General features: G+C 39.9%; 1 protein-coding gene across 2 annotated transcripts in view; it reads left to right on the top strand.

Annotated features, from left to right (window-relative positions):
• The window catches only part of LOC143738633 (protein NLRC3-like), a 58,175-nt gene that overhangs the window by 9,239 nt on the left and 22,959 nt on the right, over positions 1 to 25,977 (top strand). For both annotated transcript variants that reach the window (XM_077230660.1, XM_077230661.1), the window contains 2 exons: positions 19,337 to 21,265; positions 21,771 to 21,941. In XM_077230660.1, coding sequence (XP_077086775.1) covers positions 19,337 to 21,265; positions 21,771 to 21,941 — 2,100 coding nt within the window. The remainder of the gene's footprint in view (positions 1 to 19,336; positions 21,266 to 21,770; positions 21,942 to 25,977) is intronic.

Below are 25,977 nucleotides of genomic sequence, written 5' to 3'. Positions count from 1 at the left end.
GGGGCCAAGCACAAAAAAGACAATAAGACATGCCAACATGGCTGGGAGTGTCAGACCAACTGCAGCAAGGAGCAATTAAAGACATTTAAAGATGAATTTTGGCAAATGGCTGAAAAATCACAAATATGAACTTAATATATGATTTAATGGAATATCACTTTCGACCAATAGGTGGCGCAGTTACGAAATTGATGTGGTGTGGTCAGAGTGAGGAGACAATGACACATACAAAGTTTGGTGCCAATATGTCGTGGCATTGCAGAGATATAGCCTGAATAGTCCCTCTGGCATCATGCCTCTACTTTGCTGCTGCAGTATACGAAAACGGTTTCGTCTATCGACACGAAATCCATAACTTTTAGTCTGCACGGCCTGGAGATGATACAATTCGATTTTGGTGAAAATTGGACAACGGTCTAGGAGGAGTTTGAAAAAGTAGGTATTGAATGAAAATCAAGCTGGCGGACAGGAAGTTCAGCCAAATACGGCATACTTGGCATCTGTGTTCTCGAGTGACCCAATGAATCTAATAAGACCAGTGTCATTACAATAGGCAAATTTGTTCAAAAGTTATTAGCATTTTTGGAAATTTTATTCTAACTTTTGACCAAAAGGTGGCGCTGTCTGGAAATATTTTGGATACGTCCAGGGGATGGTGCTGATGGCACATTCTGAGTTTCGTAATATTACACCAATGCATTTGTTTAGTATAGCATTTTATTTCACAAAACTGTATTGAAGTCAATGGGAATTTCATGTTTTGTTCTATTATAGCGCCACCAAAAGACTCAGTCCCACCATTTTTTTAATGTGTCCTCAGAGTGAGCCCATACGTGTCAATTTTGGTGAAAATATCTCAATCTGCTTCGGAGTTACATTTATGTTAAGACATTTATGTGAATAAACACGTCAGAAATGACTGACACGTGAATTTGATTGAATTTTACTACCTCTTACTATCAATATTTTCTTCAAAACCTAACGAAACTTACCAATTCACAAAATTAACGCAAAAATTGGATGACTCATAATTTCCTAATACTAAATTCTGAAAAAAACAGAGATTCTAATTATTGGACAAAAAACTTCCTCACGTAATAACCTAGAATACTGTCTAACACTTGATGGCTGCTCTGTTAAGTCTTCATCGTCGGTCAGGAACCTGGGTGTGGGTACCTGGGTGTTTTCCATCTTAAAAATATATCTAAATTACGCCATATGCTCTCAATGACAAATGCGGAACAATTAGTTCATGCGTACATGACCTCAAGGCTAGATTATTGTAATGCTCTACTCGGTGGTTGCCCTCCACGCTTAATAAACAAACTACAACTAGTTAAAAACGCTGCAGCTCGAGTTCTTACCAGAACCAGGAAGTATGACCATATTAGCCCGGTTCTGTCAACACTGCATTGGCTCCCTATTAAACATTGCATCAATTTTAAAATATTGCTGATCACTTACAAAGCACTAAATGGTTTAGCTCCGCAGTACTTGAGCGTGCTCTTAACGCATTATAGTCCTTCATGTCTATTGCTATCCCAAAATTCTGGCCAGTTGATAATACCAAGAATATCAAAATTGACTGCTGGTGGCCGATCCTTCTCCTATTTAGCACCAAAACTCTTGAACAGTCTTCCTAACCCAGCAGACACACTCTGTCAGTTCAAAGCTAGACTAAAGACACATCTCTTTGACCTAGTATTCACATAATACATTATAGACTTCTATAATTCAATGTTAGGCTGCATAGATTAGATCAGCTGGAACGGGAAACACTTCCCATAAATCCTGATGTACTCATTACATCATAAGAAGAATGGCATCTACGCTAATATTAGTCTGTCTGTTTATCCCGAGGTTTTCCGGCAGCCTGCCGGATCCAGGCCGTATCCAGATCTGAAGAAGGACCTTCGCCTGGACCCGATGACAACGCAGTGCTGAAGTGCCAACTAGTCTCTCCCTATGGAGGATCACTTTTCCACTCTACAGATATAGCGTCGTCGGGAAACTCAATTCGCGTATCTGCCCCGAATTGATAAAATAAAATAAAATTCTGTATCAAAAATTATAAGGAAACACCAGTACTTTGTTAGGCTTGGTCTGTAGGGAATTCCAAACCTGCGCAAATATATTCAAACGCACATAACTATAGAACCAATCCTTAATGCGCATGTAAACTCCATCAGCGTTTATCACAGGTTCGCGTTTAAAGTCTGTGTAGAGAGAATGGTGTCGTCCTAGTGGCCCCTAATTTAGTAACAAATGATTGTTGCGACGGAGCTGAATCAATCGAAACTAACTTTAGCTGGAGAATAGCTTTGTTAAAGAACTGCTGTAAGGCCAAAAAAATCTCCGTTACCTTAAATTATACGTTTATCTCTGTAAAGCTGCTTTGAAACAATCTACATTGTTAAAAGCGCTATATAAATGAAGATGACTTGACTTGGCATTTGGGCATTGGTGTGTAGCTATCGACATATGTTTTCAAACTTCTGACGGTGGTTTCGTCTCGATTGGAATAGCGGTTTCGAAGATATCTCCAAATATTTTTTAAGCGCTAAATTACAACGCTGCACAATCCATATGCTGAAACCTGGCAAGTTTGGTATTGTTGGACTCGGCGAGGATTCAGGAGTCTAATGAGATGACTCCCGTGAAAATAAGTCAACCTCAGCCAGAGTTATAAGCATTTGAAAATTTAATTTTACCACTAGGTGGCGCTGTTTCGAAACTTCTCAGGCTCCTTCAGGGCATCATACTGATGACCCATACGGAGTTTCGTAACAATTCGTTCAAAGCGTCTAGGACGAGTTCGAAAAAGTAGGTTTTTTGATAATTCAAAATGGCGGACATATTTTTATGTCGGAAAATTACGCGATCGAATCGTCATGAGCTCAGGAATCAGAGTAAAAAAGAATTTTGTTGATAGACCTTACGGTTCAAAAGTTATTTGCATAATAAAAGTGGAACTTTTGACAGCTGGTGGCGCTAGAGGGAAGTTGAAGACTCCAAATTTGCTATGAAGACTTTTCAGACTGTCCTCTATTACTGTGCCAAATTTCATACGTTTCCCGTAAACGGTTCTATAGGCTGCCTTAGACGCCCAGTCGAAAGAAAAAGAAAAAGAAAAAGAAGAATAAGAACCGGAACAGAAACAATAGGTGCCTCACACCTTCGGTGCTTGGCCCCTAATAATTATTATTTTTTCTTAACCCAAAATAGGGTCTTTTGAGCATTAGTGAGTTCATGCATGTAATATAATGTCTGCTTCATTCTTACTCGTAGCCGGAGGGCACCCTAATGCAGAAAGTCCACAAGTGAGATTCATAGAAGTCTTAACGTTCCAGGAAATTCCTTATATGGACAAAATCACCCAGCTATTGCTGTAGCAGAATAAATCGCAGATAGAGACGTTTTGATTAATGAAACATGAAGACAATACACATACGATTGCAAAAAATATATGGTTTATCTATGTTCTTGTAGACATCTCTTCATAAGAATAAAGTATATTTATATAATGTAATGCTAATTGGCATAGCCTTTTCACTGAATAGTAGGGGTGTAACGGTACATGTATTCATCCTGAACCGTTATGGAAAAGGAAAAATTAAAATAGGAAAAATTAAAATAGGCCAACACATACAAGCTAATGAAATCAAATAATAATGAGTGGCAACACAATACATTTTGCTGGGGCCGCCTAGTGGCTAGGAGAGTCATTACAGGTCAGCGCCAACTACAGGCAGGGAGAGTCATTACAAGCCGGAGCCTTACGATATGACCATAAACGTTTAAGTATTTGAAGTTGTTTAAGCTGACAAAATCACTTTGGCATTGTGCCGATTTGTGTCGTGACCCGGGAAATGGGAAACCTCAGGTGCCGCTTCACTCGCTGTCTCTTTGTGGCAAGGGGAAGTAGGCTCCTTTTCACTGTGCCACTCATCCGCATGTTAGTTAACTCTCACACGTAAAGAAAATGACAGCGTAAGCTACGCACAACACATTAATCAAACCAATAAGTTTGAAAACAGCCATTGCATTTTACCCCACAGCATTAGTCAATCTATCAGTTAAAGTAACAAATCAACAATTGATTTTTTATTTTAAGCAAGCTGGAATCTGGGGGGCTGGAAATGTAAAAGTACTGAACTCGCATCGAACTGTGACACCAAAACCGAGGTATGTACCGAACTGTTACTTCTGTGTACTGTTACACCCCTACTGTATAGAATACTATAAAATAATAGTATTCTGAATCTGCCTCATTCTGTGATATGAAGCATTGTCAGACCCCAAAAGGAAGTTATGTCAAACACTCGATTAAATGTTCTCTTTTGTTGGACAAAAGGTTTGTAAAGCTACTCATCACAAGTTTGGGAAGATGTTTGGCGCATGTTGCTTTTTCAAATGTATTTTAAAAGTGACTTAAATTTACAGCGCTTTTAGAGATGGAGCAGCATTTACTGATCGATCCGCTTTGATCACAGTGCTGCGATTCACCATGAAATTTATTTAATTTAATTTAATAAGTCATTAATTAATTAATGCCATAATCGCACTAAGCCAAATCACGATTTTTGTTTAATTTTGGTTAATCGTACAGACCTAGATTAACCTCACATACAGACAAACACACAAAAAACTCTCACTTCACACAAACAAGGGGTTCTGTCTCACACACATGCAAAACGTTATCGCACAGCCCTGCCCTGTTTTACATTTTTATTGCCGAGTACTTGGTGAATCTTTGAAAACAAGACATATGTGGACTGTGCACTGTGCCAAAGTCTCCAGCTTCAACACATTTCAGCCTCAATAAATATTCACCCAATTTCTATCCTCAGGAGAGATCTGTTGAGATAAACACCAGTCATTTGATAATCAGTACTGAGAGCTGATGAGGAAGTTATTCTTAGATGTGAAAAATTATTTATAGGGTTGTAAAAGTTAAACTGTTTTACTCGTCTGATTAAATAAATTTTAGTAAATTTCGTTTACACATTAAATTTTTTTATATTTTTAAAATATAAAATCTTCAAAAAATCTTCACAGTTGATTAGAGAGGTCCTTGTTCACAGGTTAAACTGGTTAAACACTACTGTAAAGGATAGAGGAAGACCTTTATGAGCCAGAAAGCGCCATCCTGTTTGTCTTTTTTTATTTTACAAAAGCACAATGTTTTGTTTTTATTGTGAGTGTACAATAAAATGACTTACTCTTATCAGTATGACCTTAAATGACAGAGTATTTTAAGTAGTTTCCGCTGTTATAATGACACAAAATCATTTGACATTGTGCCGATTTGTGTCGTGACTCGTGGAAGTCTCACTACAGCCCTGTGATGAAACATGCGTGTTCTTGAAACGAGAAGCCTCAGTTGTCACTTCATTTGCCGCCTCCTTGTGGTAAGGTGAAGTAGGCTCAGATGTATATTTTTCTCCTTCTCGCTCATCTTTCCATGACTTGTTGAAAAAGCGTAATTTTGAACTTTGTGCATCCATCATTGTCACTGCATTTTAATTAACTCTGCATTTTTATTTTGTACGTAACACAAGAGGTGCTTTTCAGTTTTTTAGCTGATTGGGATCAATTACCTTTTGTTTGTTTTTATCAGCCCTACAAAAAATATGACCTAAGCAAGAGTGCATTCTGTTTACTGTTTAGTGCTTCATACACTAAAGGAGGCTGTACTTTACCAGCTACCTCAGGGGAGACTAAATGTCGCTAGGTATAGTTAGAAACTGATTCAGTATTAGATTAGTCACAATTAAATATTGTCATTTATTGTCAAACCAATTATATTGTTGTTGTTATGTGCAAATGTGTGCGTTCTTACACTGTAAAAAAAATCCTAATTTTACAGAAAATAACTGTGATTTTTTGACGATCATTTTCTTTAATTTTTAATTATACTCAAAACACTGTAAAATTACAAATAATATCTGTAAAATAAAAATTCAGCTGTTATTTTAGGTATTGTGACATTAATGACAAATTACAGTAATTCACATTTTTTATACAGAAAATTGATTGTATTTTTCATACAGTATTTTTTCTGTTTTCTTAAATTACATAAAAATGTATCTAAAATTACAAATATAATCTGTAATTTAACAGAAACAAAACAGTTAAATGATAAAATGGTCAAATGACTGTCAGCTCCCCAAAAAACGATACTCGGTTACTTACGTAACCTCGGTTCTCTCTAGAGAGGGAACGAGTATTGCGTAAGTTTAGCTTACGCTACGGGAAAGATTCATCTTCTCGAGATACTGAAGCCAAAAAATTATCCTTAATTTTGTATTCCTTGTCAACGCAGTGCAGCAGCTAGCAGACCTAGAGCAGGCCATCTCGCGTGCTCATTGGCTGCCCTGCGGGCAACTGCTGCAGCCTACCAGTGAGCCCGGCGTGACGTCACGCCCAATGAAGGGCGCCCGCGCCTTCATAGCGTCACAGCCCGCCAGAATGGGCGTGGCTTAGCGTATAACACTAGGGGCTGTAGGCTGAATTCCCTGGTTTTCGTCGACTGAAGCGAAGTCGCTCGTGGCGCGAGCACGGCCGGTTACGCAATACTCGTTCCCTCTCTAGAGAGAACCGAGGTTACGTTAGTAACCGAGTATCGTTCTCTTACGAGAGGTTCTCTCGTATTGCGTAAGTTTAGCTTACGCTACGGGAACACTTTGTCAACGCCGTGCGCGCCAAGCATCCACATGAGACCCCGAGCTTTCAGGGGAACCCCATAAGTGGAAAAAATAAGTGGCCAGCCACGCGGGCCATCACTTGTACATAAGCACACATAGGGAATACAGAGCAGCGCGCCGGTCTGTATAGGCACATGGCACATACCCTACTTAGTGCAGCTCAACCAGGAGAGCTGAGTCATGTGAGAGTGATCTGAGCAGGAGATCTGGGCAGAATACACCTCTCCTTCAGACTGACAACAGTTTAGCCTGCAAGGCAGGAACTTCTAGGTTATAAAACCTGACAAAGGTAGACGGGGAGCTCCAGCCCGCCGCTACACATATGTCATGGATAGAAATTCCACTGGACCATGCCCACGAAGAGGCCACGCCTCTCGTGGAATGAGCCCTGATGCCCAGAGGGCATTGCAGACCTTTTGACGCGTAAGCGGCCGCTATAGCGTGTACTATCCATCTGGACAGGCTCTGTTTCGAGGAGGCGAGACCCTTGGTGCGCCCACCAAACGAAACAAAAAGCTGTTCCGAACGCCTAAAGGAGGTGGAGCGCGTAATGTAAAACCTCAGCGCTCTGACAGGGCAGAGGAGATTCACATCACCTTCGCTGTCAGATGCTGGGAGAGCTGACAACGAAATAACTTGTGCTCTGAATGGAGTGCCCATCACTTTAGGGACATAGCCATGTCTAGGTCTGAGGATGACTTTAGAGTCATTCGGTCCGAACTCAAGACACGACGCGCTGACAGACAGCACATGCAGGTCCCCTACACGTTTTACTGACGACAGTGCAGTCAGAAAGACGGTTTTCAGTGATAGATATTTCAACCCCACGGTGTCTAGTGGTTCAAATGGAAAAGCTTTCAGGGCCTCGAGGACCAATGAAAGATCCCACATGGGAACCGACGGGGGGCGCGGCGGATTCATCCTTCTAGCTCCTCTTAGGAAGCGGATGGCCAACTCGTGTCTTACCAATGACTGGCCGTGCGTCGATTCTGCGAACGCTGCCACGGCCGCCACGTATACATTGAGCGTGGATGGGGAACTTCCCTTATCCAACAGCTCTGGTAGACAGGTGAGCAGATGCGCCACCCCGCATGTCCGCGGTTCCAGATCTCTGTCGGTGCACCATCCAGAGAACACCGACCATTTAGACGCGTAGAGCCTTCTCGTGGAAGGGGCTCTAGACTGCGTGATCGTGTTCATCACTCCTTCTGGCAGGGCAACGAGTACCCGTTGATCAACCATAAATGCAGAGACCAGCGCTCTGGATTGGGATGCCAGATCGTGCCGCGAGCCTGAGAGAGGAGATCTGCCCTCACCGGATTCGGCCACGGAGCTGTATGTGACAGCCCTGCTAGTTCCGGGAACCAAATCTGATTCTCCCAACGCGGGGCTATGAGGAGCACCGAGTGGCGCGTTTCCCTGATTCTCTTGATCACCTGTGGCAACAGATAGACCGGAGGGAAAGCATATAGCGGTAGGCTGGGCCAAACCTGGGCCAGCGCATCCTCATCCTTCGAACAGACCGTCGGGCATTGAGCGTTGTCTTTTGACACAAATAGGTCGACTTCCGCTCTGCCGAATAGGCGCCACAGTTTCTGGACCGTTTGGGGTGCAGGGATCATTCCCCTGGGGGAACGTTGTCCCTGGACAGTTTGTCTGGGCCGTCGTTCAAATGGCCAGGCACATGCGCCGCCCTCAGCGAGCGCAGGTGCATCGGAGACCAAATAAGGAGGCGTTCCGTCAGATTGCAGAGATTTCTGGATCTGACACCGCCCTGACGGTTTACATAGGATACCACAGACATGTTGTCCGAGCGGACAAGAACATTCTGGTCCTGTATGAACGGGAGGAAGCACTTCAGCGCGCTCTCGACCGCTATCATTTCCAGACAGTTTATGTGAAAACCCTTCTCCTGCTCTGACCACTGGCCAAAAGCCGGTCTGCCCTCGAACAGTGCGCCCCAACCCGAGTTGGACGCGTTTGATGAGATGACTTTATGATAAGAGATGGTTCCCATCATTACTCCCTGCTGGTACCAGTCGGCCACTAACCAGGGCTGCAGAGCTGCTATGCAGGCCTGAGTCACTCTGATTTTCTGCCCGCCAGACACCCGGCGGGACACGCGAGCATTCACCACACTGTAAAAAAAGATTAGTTGACTCAACTTAACTAAGTCAAGTAATCTTGTTGCTTTGACTGAGTTAAGTTGAGTCAACTTATAGTGTCAAGTTTATTGCACTTCAAAACACGAGTTGACTCAACTTCCTGTATCAAGTAATGTGGACGGGAAAACATTAGTTAAGAGAACAAAAAAAAAGATGTTGGTTGATCTTATGTTGGTAAATGGACTGCATTTATATAGTGCCATCCAGCTCGTCGGGAGCAGCTGGGGTTAGGTGTCTTGCTCATGGACACCTCGACACTTGGTTAGGTGGAACCGGGGATTGAACTACGAACCTTCTGGTTTGTAGACTACCTACATGAACCACTGAGCCACTGCCGCTCAGATTTTATCAAGTTAGTTTACAGAAATTACTAGCTTTCAAAAATTTAAGCAAACTAATATCTACAAAGTATCTACATGAGAATTGAGAATTGGCCAGTCAAACTTAACACTGACACTTAACAGCGCTCAAAGTCGACACTCAGAGGCTGTGTTCAAAATCATATCCTATACCCTCATTCACTATTCCCTACATTAGAACACTAATATAGTCCACTTGACTGAGTGAATAATTCAGTTAATTAAGTTAATTGAGACCCTGATAAACACCTGCTGTTAACAATCAGAATCACTGAAGGAGATAGGAACAAGAAGAACAGAAAAAAAGACGAAATCAAGATAAAATACATTAAATCTTAGCAAAAGATCTCAGCAGATGAGGATTAAACATCTCCACAAACAGCATTACCACCTTCACTTATTACTAACCAGACTGACTTTATTTCTGTCAGACGTCTACAGAAGTTCTTATTAAAAGGTGACAGAGGTTTAGATGTCATTTTATTTTTATTTGATGTTACCATAATGGTGATCAGTGATTGCTTTAGTTGGGCTCTTGACACTTGACTTTTGAACATTAGTTGTTCTTTGGCTGCTGTAGCTGTGTCTTTAAAATACATCAGCTATGGCACAAAGCTGAAGACAACAGGATGACAATGACTGTTTGTTAATAGTCACAATCATCATATTATGGCCTGATTTACTGATCTCATTTGCTGTCTAAAGTTGTTAAATGGTGATGTCTTGTAGTTTTGATTTTGTTGTCATTGTGATTTTCCACGCTAGATTGAGATCTAGCGTGGATTTGATGTAAAGAAAATAATGTTTTTAAAAAGGTTATACTCAGAACATTTTGAACTTCTTGATCAGCCAGACACACACAGGCATCTAATTGGTGTATGAATCTCAACAATGGTGACAATCATAAGTTTTATGCTGCAATGCATGTTGGGTACCAAAAAAAAAAAACATGACTCCCAGCATGCATTGCAGCATGAATAAATTATTCAGCTGATTTGTCTGGTTATTTGCTTTAATTTTTACTTTTTGTTTTATTTTTGCTTTTGGTTTTGTGTTGACTTTTAGTTGCGTATTTTGGGATGTTCAAATTTAATGATATCTTTTTTGTTGATTGTCACCATTGTTGAGATTCATACACCAATTATTGATGCCTGTGTGTGTCTGGCTGATCAAGAAGTTCAAAATGTTCTGAGTATAACCTTTTTAAAATCATTATTTTCTTTACGTCAAATCCACGATAGATCTCAATCTGTAAAATCACAATGACAACAAAATCAAAACTACAAAACATCACCATTTAACAACTTTAGGCAGCAAATGAGATCAGTAAACCAGGCCATTACATGATGATTGTGACTATTAACAAACAGTCATTGTCATCCTGTTGTCTTCAGCTTTGTGCCATAGCTGATGTATTTTAAAGACACAGCTACAGCAGCCAAAGAACAACTAATGTTCAAAAGTCAAGGGTCAAGAGCCCAACTAAAGCAATCACTGATCACTATTATGGTAACATCAAATGAAAATAAAATGACATCTAAACCTCTGTCACCTTTTAATAAGAACTTCTGTAGACGTCTGACCGAAATAAAGTCAGTCTGGTTAGTAATAAGTGAAGCTGGTAATGCTGTTTGTGGAGATGTTTAATCCTCCTCTGCTGAGATCTTTTGCTAAGATTTAATGTCTTTTATCTTGATTTCGTCTTTTTTTCTGTTCTTCTTGTTCCTATCTCCTTCAGTGATTCTGATTGTTAACGCAGGTGTTTATCAGGGTCTCAATTAACTTAATTAACTGAAAATTAACTGAATTATTCACTCAGTCAAGTGGACTATATTAGTGAACTAATGTAGGGAATAGTGAATGAGGGTATAGAATATGATTTTGAACACAGCCTCTGAGTGTCGACTTTGAGCGCTGTTAATTCAGCTGGCTAGCGCCGCCAGAGTGTCAGTGTTAAGTTTGACTGGCCAATTCTCAATTCTCATGTAGATTCTTTGTAGATATTAGGTTGCTTAAATTTTTGAAATCTAGTAATTTCTGTAAACTAACTTGATAAAATCTGAGCGGCAGTGGCTCAGTGGTTCATGTAGGTTGTCTACAAACCAGAAGGTTGGTTGTTCAATCCCCGGATTCACCTGACCAAGTGTCGAGGTGTCCATGAGCAAGACACCTAACCCCAGCTGCTCCCGACGAGCTGGATGGCACTATATAAATGCAGTCCATTTAACAACATAAGATCAACCAACATCTTTTTTTTTGTTCTCTTAACTAATGTTTTCCAGTCCACATTACTTGATACAGGAAGTTGAGTCAACTCGTGTTTTGAAGTGCAATAAACTTGACACTATAAGTTGACTCAACTTAACTCAGTCAAAGCAACAAGATTACTTGACTTAGTTAAGTTGAGTCAACTAATCTTTTTTTACAGTGCAGCGTTGGAGCGGGCGCATGCGCAGTAGGCCCAGCTGGAGCACCGCTGCAGCTGATGCCATACAGCCCAACATCCTTTGAAATGTTTTCAAAGGGAGAAAGCTGCCCTTCTGGAAATATGCGGCTAGGTGGCGAACACGGCGCGCGTGCTGTGTCGATAAACGAGCCGTCATGGTCACCGAGTCCAGTGCTATTCCTAAAAGGAAATTGACTGGCTGGGCAGTAATGAGCTCTTGGTCCAGTTGATCGTGAGACCCAAGCTTTCCAGATGACTGAGAAGCACTGTTCTGTGAGATAGCAGTTCTGTCTCTGACTGTGCCAATATAAGCCTCGGCCACACCTGCACCATAGCATCCAGACCGAGAGGAGCTGGGTGCGTTAGAGAGAACCACATGGGACAATGGGTTGAATCTGATGATGCGAAAAGGTCTACCTGAGCACGACCGAACTTTTCCCACAGGAACTCCACCACTTCTGGGTGAAGTCTCCACTCCCCGGGCCTCAGCCCCTGTCTCGACAGAATATCTGCTCCCACATTCTGATGCCCCGGAATATATACCGCCTTGAGCGACAATAACTTCCCCTGGGCCCATAGGAGGATCTGATGGGCCAATTTGCAAAGGTGACGTGACCTCAGACCCCCCTGATGGTTGATATAGGAGACCACCGAAGTGTTGTCTGTGCGGACCAACACGTGATGGCCTCTCAGGTCTGGCAGGAAATATTTGAGTGCTCGAAATACCGCCATCAACTCCAAACGATTTATGTGCCAGGAACATTGATGGTCCTGCCACAGACCTTGCGCCGAGCGGCCACTCATGACCGCCCCCCATCCCGTGAGGGAAGCATCCGTCGAAAGCGTGACGCGTCGACAAGGAGCCCCCAACACTGGGCCCTGGGCGAGGAACCAAGGTTTCTTCCACAAGGCCAAGGCACGAAGGCATAGCCGCGTGACCTTGATCTTGCGGAACGGATTTCCCCTCGGAGAAAACCCCTTGGTCCTGAGCCACCACTGCAGGGGTCTCATATACAGAAGGCCAAAAGTAATAACGTTGGACGCAGCTGCCATGAGACCCAACAGTCTCTGAAACTGTTTCACAGTGAGTGACTGGAAGTACGCGTCCTTCAAGTCTATTGTGACAAACCAGTTCTCGGACTGAATCTGTGATACAATCTGTTTGAGTGTAAGCATTCTGAACTTGAGTTTCTGAACCCTGCTGTTTAATTGGCGCAGATCTAGAATAGGACGCAGCCCTCCATCCTTCTTTGGAAAAATGAAGTAACGGCTGTAAAACCCTGACTCTCTGCTGGGAGGAGAAACCCTTTCTATAGCTCCCTTTCGAAGAAGTGTCAGTACTTCTTGCTCCATTACCAGAGCCTGCTGTGAGTCCACCACCGTGGGGAGGACTCCTTGAAATCTGGGTGGACGAGAACCGAACTGAATTCTGTAACCCTTTTCTATTATGTGCAGGACCCATAGAGAAATATTTGGCAGATGTTTCCACGCTGCCAGAAATTCCGATAAGGGAACAAGTCTCTCGAGTCTGGCCTCTGGATTTGATTGAACAATCATTTCGGCGCCCTGAAGCGGCGAACCGGCAGGGAACAACCGAACCAACCGTTCTACAACCCTCCTCGGAGGATTGCACGGGGACGCTGACACCTCGGCGCCCTGAAGCGGCGAACCGGCAGGGAACACCCGAACTGACAGCGCTGCGACCCTCCTCAGAGAGTCGCACCCCAGTGGGAGCCGAGGAGAAACGATTTCTCAAAACCGTCCCTCCTTTTATTTTTTCGACAGGACTTCTTGTCTAAGCTTTATTAGAGATGACGACAGTCCTCTTTTTATTTAGATCTTGCCTACCTCTAACAGCTTAGTTCCTACGACCCTCCTCGGAGGATCGTAGGAAAAAGCAGGCACCTCGGCACCCTGAAACGGCGAACCGGCAGGGAGACCGAACTGACTGCTCTACGACCCTCCTCGGAGGATCGTATGGGGACGCTGACACCTCGGTGCCCTGAACGGCGAACCGGCAGGAAACAACCGAACTGGCAGCGCTGCGACCCTCCTCAGAGAGTCGCACCCCAGAGGGCGCCGAGGAGAAACGATTTCTCAAAACCGTCCCTACCCCGGAGGGGACCACCCTTAGAAGCCTGATAGCCTCAGCATCAGGTCTTCTTCTTTGCACTCTATGCCAGTTTAAGGAACATAGATTGGTGAGGAAGAAACCTCTGGAACGCCACTGAAAGGTCTAGTTTTCTTGAAAGCGGAGCGTCCAGAAGAACAGACATTTTTATCTTTCTTTTTCTTTATTTTTATATCAGAAAAACGTATACATATAAACATATATATATATATATATATATATATATATATATATATATATATATTCTCGAATATATTCTCGAATAGAGTCAATGCTGACATCCTCACATTCATCTATGTCCTTACATACTTTACCCACCAGTACTGCCTCATAAAATTTATTTATTATTAAAGATGGCTGGTGGGTAACGTCGGGGTTAAAAATGATGACGCCGACTCGGGAGAGAGAAAGCTCGCAAGCGTCTCTATAATCCAAGGCACTGTCATACCATGATACTTAATACCCATAACATTACTCTAGTTAAGACGTTTGGGTATTAAACACATAAAATAGAAACCGGTTTATTCCAAAAACCAGTAGTCCCCGACGAGGAGGCTGAGATACAGAGTTTTCCTGTTTTTTTAGATACATTTCATCTAATAAACTCTTTTTATTTTCACTCTCATAATGTTCAGCTGTCCAGTAAATATTTAACTAGCAACAGCATTAGAAAAACCTCCTTTAAAAAGCTCATCTTTACTCAACAGAGTTATGAGCTGCCCATTTATTGAAAAATCAAACATCTGCCTTTTTCTTAATACTTTTATTTGTTTTGTTCACTTTTTCTTAACAAAACACTAACGATACCAATTCCTCGGGACTGGAAATCGCAGCACACTGGATCTGCAGGTGAAAGCTAAGATAGGGCGGAGCCCGTCCCAACCCACGCTGTCAGATCCGTTTGCGAACCCCAAAATGCGAGTCACCGCCGTGTCTAGGCAACAGCGGGACCCGCGCGGGTAGCGCGAACCGAACCATTCTCCTCAAAGAACGATCGGCGAGAGCGGAGCGTCTTCATAGATAGACTCATACAATGCACACAATCAGCCCCCTCGAGGACTGACTGGGCATGCTCCACTCCCAAACAAGCAACACAAAGCTGATGTGTGTGTGTCCCCACCCGTAATATAACGAGGGCAGGGAACTACACACCGTCTATAATCTTGCTTGCTCGCCATAATAATGATAGATTGGGCTTGACAGACAACAATAAATAGACAAGGACAGATATACAGAGAGCGCTTGCTGAAGGTACAGAAGCTTTCGCGGTCTGATTTCAGGGTTGCTTTATAGTTTCCTGGTCTATGATGTCACCTATGTCGTAGCGGGCTTCCATTGGACTGATTTTACACGTGCTTCACGACGTAATCACACAGAGCGTTCCCACCGCGTCTCAAACGCAGCTCGAGTTCCCTTGAAAGGGAAACACTGTTATTTTACAGGTATTTCCTGAATAATCACGATCAAATGCCTTCATTGTAAAACAATCGTAAAAAAAGGGTCAAATGACTGGCAGCTGCGGCTGCCAAACAAAAACCATAAAATTAAAGTAAAATATGCTAATTTAAATAAATCGAAAAAACACTGTTATTTTACAGGTATTTCCTGCATTATTATGATCAAATACCTTCATTGTAAAAAAATCGTAAAAAAAGGGTCAAATGACTGGCAGCTGCGGCTGCCAAACAAAAACCATAAAATTAAAGTAAAATATGCTAATTTAAATAAAGTGTAAAAAACTTTTAAATAAATTTGATGTCACCATGATTGGGATCAGTGTCTGCTTTAGTTGGGCTCATGACCCTTGAGTTTTTAACTTTTGTTTTTCTCTGGTTGCTTTGACTGTGTATTTGATACACATTTGTCATAACAATAACTGCTGGAGAAAATATCAGATGATCTTGATCATTAATTGAAGATGTTATTGTCATCATATGATGATCTGATTCACTGATGTGTCATTCAAATCTTTGAATGTAATAGCTTAGATTAAAGAGTATGTAGGTGGGATTAAGCTTAATTCAAAGTCTTTAATTAATTATAAACCAAATTGTGGTATCAGTATTATAAAAATCTGCATTTAAAAAAAAAAAAAATATATATATATATATATATATATAACACAAAAAGAGTTTTGAACCGGTCAATTTTTTTAGTTGTATAGAGACATCACAAATCAACATATGAATCTCAACAATGGTGACAACCAAAACAGTTTTTTTTCATTGTCACCATTGTTGTGATTCATACGCTGATTCTTGATGTCTGAGTGAGTCTATATTACAGCTGGGCGATATATCGTACGATATTGTTGTGCGCATCTCATCAGTAAAGCCGGTTTCTTGATTAGTAGTAAATCGCCTTCACCTGCTTTCAGATGGAGCAGCATTTACTACAAAGAGCCGGACATATCGCCAGCGATAATTAATGCGATATGGCTCAGCTTGTCAGTTAACTATGGCTCTTTGTACGCAGCAAAAACTCCAGTGTTAAATTAACACTCCTGGGAGTGTATATGAGTCCACACTCAAGAGTGTTAAAGTTAATAAGATAATTAAGTGATTAATTGAGTGATGATTGAGCATTATTGAAGACACCTGATGTTAACAAGCAGAATCACTGAAGGAGAAAATCTAAAATTGTAAGCCACCTTTATGGCGATCATTGGTTGCTTTGGTTGGGCTCTTGACCCTTATATTATTAACTTTAGATTTTATTTGGCTGATGTATCTGAGTTATAACTGCCAGATGAACAAAGAAAAAGTGATCTGATGGTGTTGGTTATATTATGACAGTCATCACTTGAACTTTATGATTTTGATTTATGTTGTTGGTTACAGCATAACTGTGATTCTGAATAAATATCCAGAATTTTAGCTATAATAAAAAGGATTTCTTAAACGTTGTTTCTAAAAAAAAAAAAAAAAAAGGTTTCTTATAGGCATTCACAGACTTCAAGATTCAGTCTAGGCATCTCAACAATGGTGACGAGCAGAATATTCATTTAGGAAAAGTAAATTACATAGAAAATTCAGATCATAATTTATTCATATCGCAATGCATGATGGGAGCCATTAATGAGTTGTGATTGGTGGCAGCCACTGCAACATGCTTTATTATTGTCACCATTGTTGAGATTCACAGGCTGATTATTGATGTCTGTGTTTCTAAATAAATTTATTTGAAAGGGTTTTGATCAGAACAATGTTTATTAAATATTTTGGATTATAAGAAACATACCTATATTCATATATGCTGTAGAATCAAAAAGTTGTTGCAAACAAGTTAAACCAAACTATCTCAATAAGATTAATTTTCAGATCACAGCATGATTATGCCAGAACACAGCCAACACTATCAGATCACACTTTTTTTTTGTTCATCTGACTGTTATAAATAAATAACAGCAGACAAACAAATTTAAAGTGAATGTATAAAGGTTAAGAGCCCAACTAAAGCAAACACTTATCGCCATAACGGTTGCTTACAATTTGAGATTTTCTCCTTCAGTGATTCTGCTTGTTAACATCAGGTGTCTTCAATAATGCTCAAACATCACTAAATTAATCACTTAATTATCTAATTAACTTTAACACTCTTGAGTGTTAATTTAACACTGGAGTTTGTGCTGTGAAGTAAATGCCGATCCATCTGAAAGCAGGTGATGGTGATTTACTACTAATCAAGGAACCGACTTAACTGACGAGATGCGCATAACAATGTGATGCGATATATCGCCCAGCCCTAGTCTATATGATCCTGTCAAAACATTTTCTGTATAATGACTTCATAAAATCTGAGTATGACAGCACTGCAGGATTGTATATAGCAGTTTTGTCATGCATAATTATTAACTAGTATTTAATGACTTATTCAGATAATATATTTCAGATGGTATCAATGAAGCAGGACACAATAATGACTATTATCTCTACAAAGTGACTAACACCATCTGATCAGAATTTCTCTTGGACCCTTATACCATAATGAATCTGCATCAGAGACAAACAGTTAAAAGAGCCAGAGAAACATTGATGTTAAACACTGAAAGTTCAAGAGCCCAACTAAAGCAAACACTGATCTCCATCATGGTGACATCAAACTTTATTCTTTTCAATAAAACTTCAACTTCTAAAACTCTGTTAATTCTCAATAATAATGTTAGTATGAATGAAATAAAGTCTGGATTGTAATAAGTGAAGATGCTGCAATCCTGAGAGATCTGGTAGTGTTTAATGTTCTGTTGGGGTTTAAAGTGTTTCTGCATGGTGTTTCGTGTTTCATCATTGTGTTGAAGAGTAGAGCCTGTGCTTCAGTTCAGGATGAGCAGAGAAACACAGATGAAATGCAGCATGTTTCTTTATTTAACTGACAGTAACTGTGTAGTTGCTGATGCAGTGACGTAGTCAAAGCAAATCATGCATGTAATTAACTGCATGTTTTTCAGTAAATAAATCAGAAAATAAATGTGAAATAACTGTTTTAACTGTGTATTTCAACTGTGTTTTTCTGTTAAAAAAGATGAATGAAGATTTCTGTAAAAGTATTTCGCACTTATTTAAATTAGGATATTTTACATTAATTTTATGGTTTTTGTATGGCAGCCGTTGCTGACAGTCATTTGACTGTTTTTTTATGGGATTTTTTTTTACAATGAAGGTGTTTGATCGTAATAATTCAGGAAATAGCTGTAAAATAACAGTGTTTTTCTGTAAAAAATTTAAGGAAAATTTCTGTAAAAGTTTTTTGCATTTCATTTAAATTACGATATTTTACTTTATTTTTACGTTTTTTGTTTGGCAGCCGTAGCTGCCAGTCATTGACCGTGTTTTTACAGTGTAGGTCTGTTTGACACCAGAACGTTAAACAGTGCATATTATTTTCAGCGGTCCATGTTAACAGATTAGAACTTTCACACGGCATGATGAGGCGCAAAACAATGCGTAGCAGAAGCAGTGGTGCTGTCTACGATTCTGTGTCGAGTCTATCAAAATGAAAATTGATTACTGACACTATCAGCTGCAGTTGGCTCTAGAAATGCTGTGATTAGTCCTGAAATCACAGTGTGAATGCACAAATTAATCTCTTCATGCACACAGCTTTTGTGCTACTTCTGCTCTGCTACGCTTCTAGTGTAAAATGGGCTCTATGCTACTTTCTATAATTTCTCTGTTACATGTTTATTTACACAGAAATTATTTTTGTCACATTAGATGCATCAATATCATATTCAAACAATCCTTTAAATATGCTGGTCATTATCTACCCCAAATGGGGGCAAAATGTATCTTGCTAACTTACAATCGGTCCTAAAAATAACCTTGAGGAAACTCTATATGGAATGTCAAGAAATTATTTGGCTATAATAAATAGAAATCATGTTATATTTAAAAGGAGTCTCATTAATAAACACTTCTTTCTAGATGTGGTATGATTTCATATCAGAAATTTCTTATTAAATATATAATACATGACTCTATTCTTTTCTGTTTGTTTTTGTCTCTCTGTTTTTCTTAATCTGTTTTCAGTGGTGTGAGAGCTGACCAGATCAGAGATGTGTCCTGTCAGACCAGCACATCCTCCTCCTGTCAGAAACACATCAGTCATCATGACACAGAAGCAGCCCTGCAGCTCGATTCTCACCAGCCAGTGCATGATGATCTGCAGAGAGTCAAAGACCAGCACAAAATCAGCATGAAGAACAAATATGAGAGGTTATTTGAGGGAATCAAACTACAAGAGAATCAGACCCTCCTAAACAGGATTTACACACAGCTGTACATCATAGAGGGAGAGAGTGAAGGAGTGAATAAAGAACATGAGGTGCTACAGATGGAGAAAAGTTACAAGACCCGCCAAGACACTCCAATCAACTGCAATGACATCTTTGATCCTTCACCAGAACTAGGATATGAGGAAACGAGAAGAGAGAAGAAGGACAAAATCAAGACTGTTCTTACTAAAGGCATCGCTGGAATTGGAAAAACCGTCTCTGTGCAGAAGTTCATTCTGGACTGGGCCGAAGGAAAAGCCAATCAGGATGTAGATTTCATGTTTGTGCTTCCATTTAGAGAGCTGAACTTGATTCGAGATCATCAGTACAGTCTTCAAAGACTTCTGCTGGACTTTCATCCTGAACTTCAAGATCTGGACCCAAAGATTTATGATGAATGTAAAGTTGTGTTGATCTTTGATGGTCTGGATGAAAGCAGAATTACACTGATATTTTCAGACAGTCAGAAAGTTTCTGATGTGACTGAGTCTTCATCAGTGGGTGTGTTGATGTCAAATCTCATGAAAGGAGATCTGCTTCTCTCTGCTCTCATCTGGATCACCACCAGACCAGCAGTAGCCAATCAGATACCCTCCAAATACATCAACCGTGTGACAGAAATTCAGGGATTCAATGACCCTCAGAAGGAGGAATATTTCAGGAAGAGAATCAGTGATGAGGATCAAGCCAATAGAATCATCTCACACATCAGAAGAGGAAGAAGCCTCCACATTATGTGTTGCATACCCGTCTTCTGCTGGATCTCATCCAATGTGCTTCAAAACATCCTGAAACAAGATCTCAGTGCAGAAATCCCTCAAACTCTGACTGAAACGTACATACACTTCCTCCTCATTCAAACTAGTATGAGGAACCAGAAGTATGAAGAGAGAGATCCAGAGAAACTCCTGCAGTCCAACAGAGAAGTGATTGTGAAACTTGCTGAACTGGCTTTCAATCAGCTGATGAAGGGCAATGTGATGTTCTATGAGGAGGACCTGAGAGAGAGCGGCATAGACGTCTCAGTGTATTCTGGGATATGCACTGAGATCTTTAGGGAGGAATCTGTGATTTATCACAGGAAGGTTTACAGCTTTGTACATCTGAGCTTTCAGGAGTTTTTGGCTGCACTGTATGTGTTTTTCTGCTATTTACACAAAAAAAATGAAGTTCTGAAAATATTCCTTACAGGAAAGTCCAGAACTCAGTCTGGAAATGTTCCACTGGATGTGTTTCTTAAAGGAGCAATGAATAAAGCCTTGACAAGTAAAAACGGACACCTGGATATTTTCCTTCGATTCCTTCATGGCATCTTGCTGGAGTCCAATCAGAGACTCTTACATGATCTCCTGATTCACACAGAGAACAACCCAGAGAGCATCAAGAAAATAATCCAAAACCTCAAACGAGCTAAAAAAAACAATATCAGTCCTGAAAGATGGATGAATCTGTCATACTGCTTGATTGAGATGAAGAAAAATTCTGTTGTTGAAAAAATGCAGTCATTTTTCAAATCTGAAACAAAAAACAAAAATCTTTCTCTTGCACAATGTTCAACTTTGGTAAACATGATCCTGATGTCAGAGGAGGTGATGGATGAATTTGACCTTAAAAATTATGCATTCAAATCAAAAGAAGGTCGAAAGAGACTGTTACCTGCTGTGAGGAACTGCCGAAAAGCTCTGTGAGTGTGATGATCTAATGCTATTACAATATGAACACAGTTGCGTTTAACAAAAGTTGTATTGAAGGTTTGATAAATGTCTTCTGGAATTTTGTTCACAGTCATAAGACACAAATGACTGTTGTTAAGTGTTGTTTTCATTTTCAAACCAATTAATGATTAATACATTTGGAAAAAATCCCAGCCAATTACCAGTTTCTGATATTAAGAAAACATCTATTAAAAACATGTAATGACATAATTCATCTAAAAAGACTTTTTACAATAAAGTTTTAAATTAACCAAAGTTTTTTTAAGCTTACACATAATATGTGACATAATATTCATAAAATGTCACATACTGTAATTATTTTAATTGTTGGATCCTTCCGCTGTAAAGACCAGAGAGTGAAAAATCATCTTTATCTTTATGCTAAAAATTGGTTAATCAATGAAATCTTGCAATTTGGTGGGGATATCAGCACACCAGTATACCTCTTTAACCAGAGTCCTCAATTTTTTTCAGATTGGCACAATGTAATCTCACTGATCAGTACTGTGACATTGTGGCTTCAGTCCTACAGTCTTCAAACTCCCTGAGAGAGCTGGACCTGAGTAACAATGACCTTCGGGATTCTGGAGTGAACCAGCTCTCTACTGGACTGAAGAGTCCAAACTGTCAACTCAACATACTGAGGTTTGAGTTTCACATTGTGTAGCAATTAGCTCAAAGGGAAATATATGTATTATTAATTAGTGGTGGGGGAAAAAATCGATTCTGTTCAGTATCGCGATATTTTGCGCACGCAATTATATCGATACAGTAGCGCAAAGTATTGCGATATTTAATTATAAAATTATCTGTTTTACTTTCCGGTTTTCTCAGAGTTTACTCTGATCATTTACATTTACGTATTACATCCACAAGGTGGCGCTTGTTGCGGTGCTTTGTTGTCGTACATTCGACAGCAAATTCAAATGAAAATGGCTTCAGTATTACGGTTGTACACGACGCTCCGCATCTTTCAAATCGAAAGTGTGGGTAAATTTCGGTTTTATGATTATTCTCAGGTTTATGTTACTCTATTATGTCTGCTTTATGTTACTCTATTGTATTTAAATAATTTTAAGTTATGTGCTGGGAGCTCAGTGAGTTTTGTTTGTTTCATATTAAATATTACCTGCTCGGTCTTGTCTGTCAGCGCGTTGTCATTGTCCTCTATTTTTGACTGCTTGAGAACATGGCTTGAAATCGCCCTCTAAACCCTCATTCACTAAATTAGGCCTATTCCCTAAGTTAACGTTAGTCCACTAATACTGTTCACTTGAAGGAGTGAATGAAAACGAGTGAGCGACAGGCGTTGAGCGTACATAAGCTGTACATTCGTTAATGCAGTGCAATGTGGGACAGAGACGTGATCTGACACGCGTCCCATTTTCTCACAAATCTCTACGTTTATTTAAATAATTCAAGATTGCTCTTATGAGAACACTCGACAAAACTGACGTTTTGGCATAATTTGTGTGTGTTATGGTTTGTTCAAGCCCGAAAGAGAACTTGATACTGACGCGCGTCTTTTCTGTGGGTCGTGTGTGTGTGTGTGTGTAATACAGGCAGGATTTAACGGATACTGCGTAATTGCGTTAAACATTTTTAACGCTTTAAACTTTTTTTTTGTTTTTGTTGCGGTGCCGCGGTGGGCAAGTGATGAAACCAGTGTTGCAATGTGTCCCGAATGTTCAAGAACAAGTTTTTCAGTTTTTGGACTTCAGTTAATGTGTAGAAGATAATGTTTACAGAATTAAATGTGACATTTAAAGTGAGGTGAGCGGTCTTATTTTCCTAATTTTTTGTAATGCCTTTGAATAATATGGGGGACGTGAATCGCAATATCGCAGAATCGAATCGCAATACTTGCTGTATCGCAATATATTGAGAATCGCAATAATATTGAATCGTGGCCCAAATATCGCAATACTATCGAATCGTCACATTTTTGCCAATTCCCACCCCTATTATTAATTAACCATTGCGTTTGGTAGTTCTAGTGCTGGTATAATCTTCAGTTTTACCTTCGTTTGAATTTGAACGATTCCGATTTCGATTGTGCTTATGCATTCCGATTCTTAACGATTCCTAATATCAATTTCAATAAGGTAAAAAAAAATGCCTTAGATAAAACTTTAAAACTTTAGTCTTATTTCTAAACATTTAATTGTAGCTGAATATCATGAACAAAAATCAACAGGCTAAAGAACACTTGCTCAAGGAACGTTTGCATGTGGTTTTTGAAATACCATAGAAAAACAACTATCCTAACTAATATAAATTTCAAGCATTATTAAAGACAAGTAAACACTCATTAATTAAAAAATAACAAATAGAAAAATTTGCCATCGCAGCAAATAAATACAATTGAACAAATATACAGTTGAAATAAACAGTGTTTTAAGATTTTCAAGTATTCAAGTACAGAAACTGTAATCAAATGTAAAATAACACTGCACTATATAAATAAAATATACATTACAAGTATAGTTACAAAAGTTATTCAGTCAAGAACGAGTGAATTTTCTCTTTGTTTTTTTGTTGTTTGATTTGTGTTATTATAGAGACGGTAGTTGCTGTCAATTTAAGAGTTGCCTAATATAGTTACACATGCCTGCAGCACTGAGAGCAGCTCTTGAATGTTTTAAAAATCACATTAAAATATTTTTTTCTGTGTGCACGTTTTGCATGTGTGTATAGTACATAAAACAGTGCGTGAGTTGTCTTGCGCTTGAATCGTTTAAAATCACTTTAAAATCACATTTTCTGTGAGTGCGCTTTATATATGTGCCCAGCAAAGAAAACAGTGTGCGGGTCTTCTTGCGGTTGAATGGTATAAAATCACTTTTTCTGTGAGTGCGCTTGGGATGTGTGTGCAGCACAGAAAACAATTGTTTAAAGTCATATTGAAATGCTCACAAAGGAATCGATAAGAGGAATCTAAATTTTAATTTTTATAACAAGTATCCGATTCCTGACCTCAAGTATTCGATTTTCGATTCCCAACCCTAATCATTTAGGAAAAATATTTGCATTGAGAAATGGGTTTACAGGTATATGCCCTGGAGATGTTTTGAGACATTTGTGCAATTTTTAAGTTGCTTATGAACATGTGAATAGATAAAGTCTGATTACACCATATTCAGCACTGCTACAATAATATGTGAGCAACATGTTTTTATTATTATTATTGCCATGAGCCATCTTCTTCCGCTTATCTGGGGCCGGGTCGCGGGGGTAGCAGTCTAAGCAGAGATGACTTCCCTCTCTCTAGACACTTCCTCTAGATCTTCTGGGGGGACACCGAGGCGTTCCCAGGCCAGCTGGGAGACATAGACTCTCCAGCGTGTCCTAGATCTTCCCCGGGGTCTCCTCCCAGTGGAACGAGCCCGGAACACCTTCCCAGGAAGGCGTCCAGGAGGTATCCGGAAAAGATGCCCGAGCCACCTCAGCTGACCCCTCTCGATGTGGAGGAGCAGCGGCTCTACTCTGAGCTCCTCCTGAGTGACCGAGCTTCTCACCCTATCTCTAAGGCTAAGGGATCACCCAGCCACCCTGCGGAGAAAGCTCATTTCGGCCGCCTGTATCCCGGATCTTGTCCTTTCGGTCATGACCCAAAGCTCATGACCATAGGTGAGAGTAGGAACGTAGATTGACCGGTAAATCGAGAGCTTCGCCTTGATAATTATTGATAATTAATAATAATAATAATAATAATAATAATAATTATTCTTTATTTCAGACCCATGGGTCAATATAAAACAAAGAGAAAAAGAAAAATACATACAAACATACATTTTGACAAACAACAGACACAATTTTAAAGACATACAAGCTTTCATTCCAATGCTTCCAGAAACAGGAAAAATACCTTGTATCACTTAATATAATATCATTTAAGACCATTATGATACTCTTTTTTGAATCACTAAACCGACATATGAAATTATACATGCACTTCCTTAACCCTCTGAGGTCGGCAATCACGCCGGCGTGATTTGCTCGGTTTTTTTTATCAGTTCAAAAGAGATTAATTTTGCTCTGTTGACTTTGATATTACAAACAAGTTTCATACATCAATTGATTCTGTTAAATGTGTATTATGTTTGTGTATACTCACAATAAAAACAAAGTGTTGTGCTTTTTGCCAAATAAAGAAAAATAAACATGCTGTGAGTTCTGCTTTCTGTCTGTCAGTGAAGTCAGTTCTGAAACGCATCCGAAAATGAACCATAACTCAGCGAATACTCAGTCAAACAGACATACAGACACACAGGCATGAAGCTTGAATTCTCTTCTTTTAAATGAATATTTTTTATAAAAAACAAATATTCTCAGTTTATGTAATCTGTATGAGAAGAGAGAGATGTCAGTCGTTCTCATCTCAGCTAATTATTTTTAATGTGACTCTGCCCACGGAGGCAATACGTGCAAACTGTGAATGCCCCCATATCAGCTCGAGAAAACACATCAAGTTTATTCAGATCATTGTACTTGTTTACACCATCTCGCAGCGCTGTGAGGAATAATAATAATGGAAAATGTACCTCAGAAGTGCTGGTATACTGTAGTGCTGAAGTTCTGAGGAATACTAGTAAGCTATTTTCATTCTCAAGTGAATTGCGTTTCTGTGTGTGAATGAATGAACGGCAGAGATGCGCTGTTTACCACAGCTCGCAAAAAG

Source organism: Siphateles boraxobius, unplaced genomic scaffold (assembly GCF_051911475.1).
Source record: "Siphateles boraxobius isolate OS27281-9 unplaced genomic scaffold, OSU_SipBor_1 15, whole genome shotgun sequence".
Classification (NCBI taxonomy): Eukaryota; Metazoa; Chordata; class Actinopteri; order Cypriniformes; family Leuciscidae; genus Siphateles; species Siphateles boraxobius.
Note: the sequence above shows the minus strand (reverse complement) of the source record. Positions and strands in the feature narration are given on the sequence as shown.